The 13115-nt window shown below is 41.1% G+C and overlaps 1 protein-coding gene across 16 annotated transcripts in view; it reads right to left on the reverse strand.

Moving 5' to 3' along the window:
- The window catches only part of NEDD4L (NEDD4 like E3 ubiquitin protein ligase), a 338822-nt gene that overhangs the window by 34965 nt on the left and 290742 nt on the right, over positions 1 to 13115 (reverse strand). For 14 of the 16 annotated variants that reach the window (XM_038525922.1, XM_038525918.1, XM_038525914.1 and 11 more), the window contains 4 exons: positions 11791 to 11868; positions 10262 to 10316; positions 10099 to 10152; positions 4613 to 4671 (listed from right to left, as the gene is read on the reverse strand). In XM_038525922.1, the coding sequence (XP_038381850.1) occupies positions 4613 to 4671; positions 10099 to 10152; positions 10262 to 10316; positions 11791 to 11868 (246 nt within the window). The remainder of the gene's footprint in view (positions 1 to 4612; positions 4672 to 10098; positions 10153 to 10261; positions 10317 to 11790; positions 11869 to 13115) is intronic. The other 2 variants (XM_038525909.1, XM_038525906.1) reach the window with 1 other exon arrangement.

Here is a 13115-nt window from a genome sequence, read left to right on the forward strand (position 1 = left end):
ATGAAAGCTGAAAAATCATTATCCTCCTCCAATACTTCTCTTTTCTCTCTGGAGATAGTTCTTATGAATAAGCAGCAGCAGAATAAATAGGTTTTTATACTCTCCTCCTGAACTAATGCCAACAGGACAAAGACCTCCCTGGACAAAGACCTCCCTACAAGTGCAGCCTTTGAAGAGAATCACGAGTGGAGTACATGTCTGGTATTTGTTTATTGTCTTTTGAAATTTTGGCATATTATTTTCTTGTGTACAATTTAACTTCTAACATAAAGTCTGCTCCAAAACTTAACATGTTTGTTGATAAAAGCCCTTAGCTCTATATTATATATGTTTTCTTTTCTGAACAGAAGTGAAAGCCTGACGGATCGCCTAAGTCGGGTCTAAACATTCTCACATCGCTCCGGTCCAGCTGATGCTGGTGCTCCTCAGAGGGGGGCTCGTGTCTGATGTGGAGACCCTGGCATGGCCAGCACACCTATAGCTCCTGTTCTACTTCTGGCCTTTGCTGGGATGGATGGCAACACGGGTGGGTTTCTGAGCTCCTGACAAATTGGGAATGACAGCATCTTCCCTATTCCTGAGTGGACTGTTGCTGAGTTTCAAAGCAGCTGATTTATAAAGTTCTCGAAAAAGTACAAAGCGTTACACAAACATGAGATAGTATTCATAAGAGCAGCAAGCACGGACAGCACTTTACCAACGCTTTCACTGGTGATGCTTGTAACACAGACTTACAGTAATGCTGTGTTGAGCTGCCACAGACAGGGAACCCCCCCTCCCCTAATCAGGATATTTTTAAAACTTGGGAGAAAGAGAAACTCTAGGTTCCAGATAAGCAGAAAGACTTAAAATTAAAGACGGGAGCATTGGACCTAGACTTGGTGCTTGGGCTGGGGTTTTAATCCTCACATGGGGCCACAGAAGTTGCCCTACAGTCTGTATGACTGAGCTAGGGAGTAAGAAACAGAGTTCCCTGCTTAAAACCTACATCTGACACAGGGACAAGAAAACTTCCCACCAGCCCAGGAAAGTTGTAAGGAAGCTTACCTTCTGTCCAGGACCACAAACGAGAGAAAAACAAAAAGAAACAGACCTGTAATAAATTCATACTCTAAGCCTACACCAAAGTGGGTATGAAGTCCACAGTTATATTAACTGGGCCTGCATGATCCCAAGCTAAGAAGTTAACGGTAAATACAGGTCAGGACTTATAAATGCCTCATAGGGGAGGAAAAAAAAAAAGATGAGCGCACACACACAAATTATAAACTGAACTTTTTATAAACTGAACTAAACTGAACTACTATTGAGGGGAGTCTACAGACACAACATATGGGAGATTTAGTGCCCCTATGGCCAGAGATAACAGAATAATCTAAAAGAGAATATGAAATAAGCATTTTAAGAATGATTTGAGAGCTAAGTATGAGTTAAAAAAATAAAAAAAAAAATAAAAGAACATGATAGAATAACAGTAACTGAAAAGACCAAGCAAATTGAAAAAGACTCAATGGAATGATGAGTAATTAAGCACAGTTACTGAAATAATAGACATGATGAACTGGTAAAGGGTAGGTTACAAAAAGCTTAAAAAAGAATTAGCTGGAAGAGCTGAGCCCACAATATAGCAATGAGAGAGAGAGAGAGACAGGGAGACAGAGAGAATAGGAAAGCTAAGACATTAGGAAGTCAGAATGTGAAGGTGAATCACACACCCAAGAGGAATTACTGGTACAGATAACCAGGAAGAATGGCAAAGATACAGTATATGAGAAATAGCTGGAGAATTTTCCAGAATGGAGGGAAGACAAGGGTCCCCAGATTGAAGAATTACAATGGGTCCAAAGCAGAATATAAAGAAATGCACACTTAGGTTCATGACAGTAAAATTACACAATGCCAAAGTCACAGAGAAAATTCAAAACTGCCAGAGAAAAGAAAGACTTAGCTACCAAAAAATGACAATCAGGTCAATAGCAAGCTTCTCAACAGTTCTGGAGGCCAGAAGATAAGAAAAGAATATCTCCCAGGTATTAGGAAAATAATGGTTAGTTAAGACTTCTAGAGCTATCATTTATCGGAGAGGTCATATAAACCCTCTCTCTCAGACTAAGAGATTTCCACTCCCAGACTCAGGTGGGCACCACCATCCCTGGGAGGGTGTGTTCAAACAGATTTTGCAGGGCTCACTCCCCAAAGTTGCTTGATTCTCAGTAGGCCTGGGTTGGGACCCCCAAATTTGCGTTTCTAACAAATTTCCAGATGATTCTGATCTGTAGACAACACTGTAAGAATCTGGAATCCTACTTCATTCAGAGGAAAACCTAGAGGTAGCAGGTATAAGAACCAATGGTTGGCGAAGAAATCTGCTTACATGTAAGGGACGTAAACAAGCACTGGCTGCTGAGAAAAAAGTTAAAATATTAATGGCTATTTGGAAAGTTTTATAATGTTGCTGAACGATGGAAAGGGAGTAGGAAGGATGGTATGAGAGATCCCCTGAGTCCCATCTTGCTCAGGAGAACAGAGCGATCAATTTTGACATGAAGTACGTTGGTTACAAATTTTTAATGTAAGCACTGAAAGAACAGAAATAGAAAATACAACTTCTAAGCAAGTAGAGGAAATGAAAGAAAATAAAGGGTATTTTATCTATCTAAAAGAAGGTAAGAAAAGAGAAAAAACATAGCTAATTAAGTGGGGGAAAAGATATACCAGGCAAATACTAAGGAAGAGAAAGTAATTGATAAAGCCATGCTCGCCAAGGGAGAGTCTGACACTACCGTCTTGGTTAGATAGAACAGCCAGGAAAAAAAAAGCAGTGATGGAAATGGATAATTTGAACACCATATACTTGATATAATGGACATATAAAGAACTCTATACTCAACAAAGACAGAATACACACTCTTTGTAAACACAAAAAGAACATTTATATAAAAAAATGGCCGAGCTGCCAAGGAAGTTTCAAATATCTGGTAATCAATATTCCATAGATAATATTCTCTGACCACAATGCAATAAAATTAGAAAATTAGTTAAGAAATAGAAATGAAAAGCACGTTCTAAATAACTTGTAAGTCAAGGAGAGAAAGCAATCATGGAAATTACCAAATATTCAGAACTGAATGACAACAAAAGCCAGCTGTCTACACGAAGTTGCTAACTACCTAAATATACATGCTCTTCCCGAAAGAAGACTCCCCCACTACTAATGAAAGAGTAAACAAGGCTCTTTTCTTAATTAAAAAAAAAAAAAGATCTTTCTTTGGGTCAAATCTACTTGGACTTATGATGCTAAGCAATTGTCAACATAGTAAGAACTAATGGTGTTTGAGTGAAGGCAGATGATCAGTAAGTGATAGAGATATTTCAAAAGGCTTCAGAATTATGTCAAAAGTCCTCTGTCACTTGGAAACAGCATTGATTCCTGAATACCTTGTTTCTCATGATGCAGAAGAGAAAATAGGACTCTAGCACTTTATCGTGACTGTGAATATATCAAAAGGAAGCCATGGTGGTAAGGCAGGTGTTGAAGTCACATAAAAAGCAGCTGTTTTAACTGAGGTATGATTGGGCACTTTGCGTTACACGGTACCAAAGCAGCTGAACAAAGCCAATAAACAAATCCAACAAATTAACTTAGGGGATGTCAAATATCAGGGGAGGTTTGCATGGTATTATCTTTTAAGTTTTCAAACAGACTTACCTTTAATAACTCAAAACATAATTTGAACTGAACCAGATTAAAGCCACAAAAGCAGTATTAAAAAAAACCCAAACCCATTGGCCTCTTAGCCCAGCAGTCAATATGCTTTTATTTCCTTTGGCTCCTCCAGTTTTTAACAGATCCCCAAGTCTGCAATGTTTTGTGACGCCACAGGTTTCCTGTAATTCCAAATTAGCTCCCCGGGCTCCTATCAACACTGACCAAAGATGCTGGTACATTCCCTGTGGATGACTGTGACCCAGGCAGTGCTGGGTACCAAGGAGCCGTTACTGCCGAGTGATGGGGTGGGGGTGGGCTGAACACCACATGTGGCAGTATTTTAAGAGGGCTCTCTACCTAGCTTCCTTTCGCCCTGGGCATACAGGTGGGGACTCTATGGTAGTGGGTCAGCAGAGACAGAGGTTCTTAACCCTGCCAGCTTCAGAGGTTGGCTACAACCTCACCCAAGCTTTTCCAAACGTTCCACGCTGGAAGAGATTCAGATTGTTAGCATGCATTTACCACCCTTGGCTGAAAGAAATGACAAACTCTACACATAGAGGGCTTGGCTTGGCAAAAAAAAAAAAAAAAAAAAGGAGGGGGGGGGGAGAGGACATTCTGATTGTTATACTTTTCATCCACCTTTTTACACAGGAGGAAAAAATGTATAGTTTTGTTACTATTGGCAAAGCACTTTCTGTTCCTTTATAAGTGAAAGCCCTTCAAAAAGGCAAATGCAGTTGTATCCCACCCGGGAATTTCAGTGAGGAGGAGATGGGAGCGATGCTAATCTAGCCAACCACACCATGCCCCTGGCACCAGGTGAGCAATAATATACAAGAAATACATGTTTAGATGCAACCCAAATATTAGACTGAAGAGTTAAAACTTGAGAATACTGACCGGACCAGTAATAGCTGGATTCTGCAGTCTTGGATCTTCCCACTGAGTAATTTTGCTATCTGAAAATTAATGTTAAAAAAAAAATCAGCATGTTAATTCAAATCTATTCTACGTCAAGAATGTTTTAAAAAGATTTTTGGATTTTTCAAAAGCTGTTCTGTCTCCCATACCAACCCCCTAAATAAATGACTTAGTATTTCAGGGTTAGAAGAGAACCCTATTCTATATGGCAGCCCTCCACACACCCCCAATACTGTTTAGTTAAAAACACTCCATCAAAAATGCACGACTAAAGCCAAACCATCTACTCACACTGTTTTTGGCAAGAAAAATCTGCCAAAATTTCAATTATAAACCCCTGTTCTTTCAAGGATTTATAACTTGATCTTGATTTTCCTTTAATTGAAAAAAGGCATAACAAGTCTCAGCCCCTAAAAAGTTAAAACACACACACACACACACACACACACACACACGATTTTTCTCAAGTACTTTTTTCTTTGCACATGGTGATGGAAAACTGCTTTCCATTAAGAATCCGAATGTTGAACAAATGAATAATCCATTACACATGTCACTCAGATGCACGCAAATATCAAAGCAGTGAGCACTGGATATGGCGGACAAATAGCATAGAGACAGGTTTCCCTTTTGGTCAAGGTGGCGAGAAGCAGCGTCCATTCTTCTCAAAGAGTCAACGTCACCAAGACTGTTGGTTGCTGCCTCTACTCCTGCTTCAGTGGTGTAGGTGATACTGTGCGGTAGCTGCCCTGCACTTGGGTTTCATGACTGTGCTTGTGTGTGACTGTGTGTGTGGGGGAGGCAGGGATGGACTTGTGGGAAAGGTATGGAGAGGGCAATACTCTCTGGAGTATTAGGGAATATCTAAGTTGCTTAAAAAAAAAGGTGGGGGATTATTTAAGAATACTGATTTTGCTTATTTCCTGTATAATCTGTAAGTAGACTGGTAAGAATGACAAATAAATTTAGCTTTAGTGACCCTACGAGGAATTTTTCCAAACCTGGTATAATAATTATTTTAATGAAAGCGAAGATCAAGTTCTAAAATGAAACTACTAAAGCACCTGATTTTTGAGTCATGTTGGCAGAAAGTTTATGTAAAATGTTTCGATGGTTTTACAGAATTTTGATGGAAGCAAAAGGCTCCCTACCTCATGAATAGGAATTTGGAAAGGAAAAGTTGCCATTGTGATGGAGAACAAAGGAAAACCAAATAAATCAAATATAGCTAAGTAATAGCTCCCTGATCCACAATCTTATCACCTGGGAACTGTCAGAGCAGAAGTTAATGACTATGTGCACATGGCGTCTCCCAAGGAGTCTGTCCAAACCCCAACTTCCAAGTTCTACCCTTGACGGGTGGTGTGTCCCATAGCGCCCTCAAATCAAACCCTACCAAAACCAAACCCATGCTCTTCCAGGACCAGAACTCGTCCCTGTGATCCTATACCCCCAACACCACTATCACAGTGCACTCCCTGCTCACACCCAACACTGGCCACCTCCCTATCCTCCCCAGCCATTCTCGGCTGGTGCTCACCAAGTTGCCCCCCATATCCCACTTGAGAAGGCTGCCTTCTGGAGTGTACTTCTCTTCCATGGACTATTTCCTATGCTTCCCTGGCCTTGGGCACACTCATTCCTATTCAAGACTTCCTTTGTAGTTCTGCCAGAAGGATCTTTCTAAGGAACAAATTTGACCACTATGACACCCCCCACCCCGAAAAATCCTCAGGACTCCCCCCCTCCTGCCTGCAGAAGGGACCCAAAATCCCACCACTGGCAGACGCCCTTTAACTTGACCTATGGTATCATGCTAGCCTCTTCTGCATGCTGGCCACCTGCACCCTACCTCAGTTCTCTATGGCACAGTCCACACACTTTCATACACTTGCATGTTTTTTCCTTCCTGGGGTTGTACCCCTCTTGCTTTACTAGATAAATCTGACTCATCATTTGGAATCCATCCAAAAAGCAAGCTGTTCCTATGGTCCTCTTGCAGCCAGCCACCAACCCTGGTATCTGGCCACGTAGCGAGAAGGTGCGGTATTCACTTTTTCTGCTTCTTTAAAGCTGGTTCATTCCTCTACCCAAATGAAAATACCCTTGAGGCTTGCTACTAGAATATAAGTCCCTTGAGGACAGAGACTGGGTGTTCCTTTATCTCTGCAGCTCCCTCTCCACTGCTGAACACGTTTCCCAGAACATAACAGGAGGCTAATAGGTTATTTTTTAAAATGACTGTACGAAGCTGATGGCGAAAACAGCTTCCCTTTTAAAACAGTCTTAAGATTTCAGAACCACACAAATTTCTATGTGGTTACAATACAGATCGATTTTATACCTAAGTATTGTCAGTATAGGATATAAATGGGGAGTGGCCATTTCCTCATTTTTTCCCCAGAACTTCTAAATCTAAACTTGCTTTTGGTCTTCATTGTATTTGAAATAAAGGGACAAGAATGAAGGAGAAGAATGAGCCAGTTAATGTAGCTACTATTAACAGGTTTGGTAAGCCTGATGGCAAGAAAGACTAAAACAGGATTTTATAGCCTCAGTGGAATCTTATTTTCTTTTTTAAATTTTTTTTGGAATCTTATTTTCTCTTCTAGCTTTGTCTCCAAGACACCTGTGGCCACTGACTCAGCTGCTGGGCATACCTGGTCTTTAAGAAGAACCATGTGATTCCAAAACGAGGTGGAAACTCAGTGCAAGATCTTCCCTTAACCTTTGTTCTCCAGTCTCGAGATGGGGGCTATGTGTTCAATACTTGATCTCTTCTGAAATTACGGCTTTCAGATGGTTATTTTTAATCTTAAAAATGTCTGACTTCAGGATCCCTGGGTGGCTCAGCGGCTTAGCATCGCCTTCAGCTCAGGAGGGTGATCCTGGAGACCCGGGATCGAGTCCCGAATTGGGCTCCCTGCGTGGAGCCTGCTTCTCCCTCTGCCTGTGTCTCTGCCTCTCTCTCTCTGTGTGTGTCTCTCATGAATAAATAAATAAAATCTTAAAAAAAAAAGTCTGACTTCTCAAAAGTTGATGAAGCAAAAATAAATAGCATCATTATTTAAAAGACAAGTGCACTGCTGTTATTTGTCATCCATGTGCAGTCACGTGTCCTGGGGATGACGGAAGACAAGACGGCTCTGACTCTTTTGAGAACTGCTGGCACAGGAAAATGCCACCACACGGGAATGACCTGGTTCCCATCCTGCGCGCGGTAGGCCAGCAAACCGAGATGCTGAATCTTGTAAGTAATCAGATGTGGGGAAACTGCTCAGGAGAGGCTTGTCCCTCAACGTCACCTGCCAGGTGGTGGAAGGCATTTTGGAGTGTATCTGTTGGCCTGATAAAACCTCTTAAAAAGACAGGTATTCTGTACTCGTCACAGACTGGGATTTGGTGAAGCAGCATAGGAATTCAACTGTTTCATTGATACATAGCCCCTTTATAACTTTCAATGGAGCAAACTTTGACAGATTGGGGAGAAATGGCAGAAATGTTGCATCAACAGCAAACGAGATTGTAATTAAACACATGTTTTTCTTAACATATAGTTTTTGCTCACCTAATTTCCACTATTATCTGGTTGAGAGAACCTTTCAGTAGGGTAGAGCAAAGGCAAACTTCAATCTCCATGGAAATGACCACAAATACCACCTTTCCTAGCTCAGATCAAGCAGGCCCTGTGTGTGGTCTTTACTGTCCCGGAAGCCAAGAGGAGCCTCCTGCAAGCTGTCTGTCCTGGCAAGAGGATGGGAAGCCAGTGAACTCAACGCCTGGAGGGACTGATGGACTGATCAGGAACAAGGAACTACCCAGGCATTTAGCCAAACTAACCTCTCCTGCCTCCCAACACATAGAAACGGGCCAACCTGGGGCTGCAGCCATGGCTGCTGCTTCTCCAAGGCAAGTTCTCTCCATTTTCTGACCAAGGATGTCAACCTCCTCAGCCTTCACTGCTGACCTTCCATGAATTAACTTCACGGCACCACTTATCAAACATCTACTCTAGGTTATACTAGGTCTATGCACATCACTAGAAACCCAATCTATGACCTTTATTATTTCTAATGTGCACTAGGATGGACTTCTGCAACATAGTGTTTCTTGTTTGGGGGCTCCTGCATTAAAGAACAGTCATAAAATTCTTTTCAGGTTGACCCGAACACCAGATCGCCAGTCAAAACACGGCCACAATGTTGTGTCAAAAATTCTGTGTGTAGCAGACCAAGGTTGTGTTACTGGTTGAGTCCTTGTTTTAAGAAAAAGATCATTATTTATTCATACCTACCTTTGAAAACTGAAATTGCAATGCATGAAAACTAAAAGAAACGTTTTGTTTTGTTTTTAGTGGGAAAGGGAGGTATGCTTGCCTCCCTTATTTTAATGAATTATGCTATGAGTAGAATGACAAATAAATGGCATTTCAGAGAAAAAAAGAGTATGCACATTTTAAAGCATTTATGGTAGCAACTGTAAAATTCTGGAAAGCAGGCAAACCCTGAATACTTTTCTGGTCATGGATAAAACTAAGCCTACGTACATAGAAATACCTAATTTTAACCAAAGGGTAGCCCATTCCCCAATACACCTAGGACTTCCACTTTTGGTTTAATTCTGAACTGGTCTTCTTAATTTATAATAACCTCTCAAGCTTTCTTGCCTGAAAGCAAAGGTGTATAATACACTCAGTATCTTCTAGGGGTTTCCCTAGAAGAGGCACAAGACCTATGAGACAGTGGCAAGCCCTTTCCATGAGGATCCCTGTGGTCGGACTACCCAGCAACCGGCTCCTCGGTATACTTTTGATTAGTTAAGAGAATGTGAGGCTGGAGAAACCTGGTGCAGACTTGCTCTTTAGGAACCAAATGAAAACAAAGATCAAAATACTACCAATTACACTTACATATAATTGAAAACTTCTTTTAAAAAACATTTTTTTCAGAAGTTCTAAGGGATATACAAATATGTTCCCATGGAGAACAACATGTTGCCTTAAAAAAAAACCCCACTGGCTAAAAGCAAAATCTTTATTAGTTTAACTTTTAGTTGAAATGAGAAACCACACATTTATTCAGAGGTGCTGGAGCAACTATACTATAATTTCAAGATACGAACTCCATATATATTAGTGTGTTGGGTGCAAAAAAACATGCTATGAATAGAAAATAAGTCAGAATGAGCTTCTTGCCATAAGACCTTTGAGGGCAGTGTTTAAGACACTTACATGCTGCTTCAAGCACTGCTCACACAGAGATTTGTTTGACTCAATTATAACTTCTAGCCTTATTTTCTATTACTAGAGTGTATTTATTAAAAGCGCAGAAATCAAGGGGTTATGGACCCCAAAATTTTTTTTAATTAAAAAAAAAAAAAACCAAGAAGTTAATAGGTCACAAGATCAAATCGGGTGAAAGCTTGCTGGGCTACTTTCAAGCAAACTTGGGATGAAATCATAGTACCGTATGAGGGCACTGATTCTCTGGCATCATTCTCTCCACATAACACCTGGCTGCCTAGATGAAGAGTAAAATGACAAACCTTTCACTATAATATTTGAATGACTCCTCGTCCCCCCATCCTTTTTCCTGAAATGCCGATGTGTCTATAAAAGAGCCTACTTACTATGGTCAATATAAAACGTTCGGCCATCCAAGTGAATTCTTTCTTCCCAACCAGGCTGGTATAGAGAGAGAGAGAGGGAGAGAGAGAGAGAATGAATGAATACATACATTAGCTAAGAGTCCCAAAAATCAACACTAAATTTAAACACTCTAAGAATGCTTTTTGACTCTTCTCTTCTAGGGTATATTGTTACATTAAGAATAAACCACAAACATTTCCAGTTAGCTCTTGACAACATCTAGCAACACCCTATCACATGTTCACCAGCCTTAGCAGCCTTCACTCACTGTGTGATGAACAGGAAGCAGGGCTTGCTATTTCAAAAGCTTCAAAGGGCAACTCCAGCATTCCATGGAACAGTTGAGTTTAGGATTGAATAGCTCATTTAATTAAATAAATATTTACTGAGTACTGAAGGGAGAGGAAGGTTAATTTAAAAATGTCAGAGACAGATGCTCTAGTCCTATCACCAGGTGGCTGAATGACCTAACAACACACAGATTCTCTGGTGTGGGCTCTCACTATTCGTACTCAGGAAACAATTGGATTTGGGTATTTTTTTCCCCAAGGTCAGGCTGGTACGCCCTCATTATCTGAACAGTGCTTACTTGCTATCTGAAAGTCAGGAATCCCAACAGATCAGGACAGCATGCTGTCTTTTGACGTCTAATCTTGGTCTCTGGCATTCTCTGGGCTCTATCTAAACCCAGGAACCAAAAAGTTCTAGGGATTGAGGCATTCTTGTGCAAAACCTGATGAATAAAGATTGAACCCTAACCTTCCTAGATTCAAGCTGTGCCATCACATACCACATGCCAGGCAACAGTGAAGTTCTTGAGTTTGGAAAATCCCGTTGGAAGAATGCCCACCACCCCTCCATTCTAGAAGTCTCCAGTCTCCTCACCTTCCTGTCCTTGTAAGGCTTTTTGATTTGGGGGATGGGGGTGGGTGGGAAGGCTGAGAAGGACATATGGTGAAAGTTTCATTCAAAATCTAATATGGAGTAAATAGCTTAACTCCCATTTGGGCCCTCAAAGAGAATAAGTGATAAAAAATTAAATTATATAAACAGCCCTCAACAGGGAAGAAAAACTTAAAATATCTGTAGGCTAATGACTTACAGAAACTGTCTATGATTACTTAGGCATTTTTCTCCTGCTGTTTTTAATATTTCTGTTCCAATGACTAAATTAGCAATATGGATGGAACCTAGTGGTTGCTAAGTTACATAATAAATGTGTGCTGCCTAAACTGTCGCATGTAGAGAATGCCTCTTACATCCTAGTTACAAGGTCTACTTTCTACTCACTGCTAACAATTCAAAACTCTCTTTTACAAGTAGTGGACATGAATTCTAATATGTGTTACTAGAATCCAGCCATGCGCCTAATTCTATTAAAAGATTACAGACCAATGGGACCCAAAAAAGCCTGGAGAAAGAGAAGGCCCACAGGGTCTCTCCATCAACAGCGGGTCATATGAATGGATAAACATTTTCAGACTTGTCCATGTGTCTGCAGCGTACTCACAGGAAGAGGGCCAAGGTCATTGGGGTTTAAGGATGCCTTTGACCGCATATGTACTGGAAATTTCAGGCGTGGATCTTCCTGCAAGAAAACGTGAAAGGCAGAAGACGTTAAGAGTGATTCTCTGCGTGCATTTACTGGCTCCTGCCCTTCTGGAGTAGTGTGTTCCAAGGCAATAGGTTGTGTGTGCCTGGAGCTGCACACTCAACTCCTGCCTGTGCGGGGGAGGAGAGGACCTCTCTTTGTACAGGAAGGCTGGCTGATCGACACTCAAGAAAGATTTTATATACTCTTCTCCTCATCCTTGGTGAAAGCAGGACAATGAGACTATTTCAATAAAAGGTGAAGCATTTTCCCAAGACCTCTAGCAGGTGAAGGAAGAGTGTCCCAGCAGGGACGTTACTATGGAAACCTACCAAGAATGGAAGGTGCCAGGGCAGATGAGGATCTCCTCTGCAGAGTGTGTTGGGGGTGGGGGGCAATGGTTTATAAATCTCTCTTGGGCACTGAGCTGTGGGTGAGGGCAGTGAGCCTTTCCACAGGTGCTGAGTTTCCTGTTGCGCCCTTCCACTCCTTGATCTACAGCAGAGAGTCTGAAATTGATCTGATGGTCAAGTCCCATCCTGGCTGGAGTTAGGTGGCCCCATCACGTAATGTCTCATATCCCTAACTAGAAGACTTTACTGAGATTCCTGGTCAAGTTCTGCAAAATGAGATTCTCATTTACGTCTTAATACTTAAAAGTTTGTCAAAGATTTTTCTTAAGGGATGTGGCTCATGGGATACTACAAAGAACCAACAAAAGAGTAGTATGTGCTTTGATATCTTGGGTCATGCTTTATAATTGACAAAGAAAACAGAGGGATGTGTCAACTTGCAACTACCCTGTTAGGAGGCTGTGCACATGATCTCTGCTTCTTTAACATGAGGACACTGAGCTGCTGAGACCATGAGGACGTGCCCAAAGGCTCTCGCCCAGAGTCTGGGAGTGGCTCTCAATTATACAGACCCAACAAAAATGCAATGTAACTTTGAGAATTTGCATTAGAAACTCAGAAGATTATGAAACAAATGATACAACTCAGAATAGCATACTGTCAACCGAATAAGCCAAAGATTAAAAAAAAAAAAACAAAACTCTAACAAAATCCTTTTATTTCAATTACATGAAAGCCTCTGTTCCTGTCAAATCACTAAAAGGTTTTCCTGCCTCAGCATTTTCCCAAGGCAACAAGAAAATGAAGTAATTGGTATAAACCTTGGAAAATAATACAATTCACTTTGTGCCAGCTAATGGGTATGAAAATGTTCTTAAACTGATTATGGCA

Source organism: Canis lupus, chromosome 1 (genome assembly GCF_011100685.1).
Source record: "Canis lupus familiaris isolate Mischka breed German Shepherd chromosome 1, alternate assembly UU_Cfam_GSD_1.0, whole genome shotgun sequence".
In the NCBI taxonomy this organism is placed as follows: domain Eukaryota; kingdom Metazoa; phylum Chordata; class Mammalia; order Carnivora; family Canidae; genus Canis; species Canis lupus.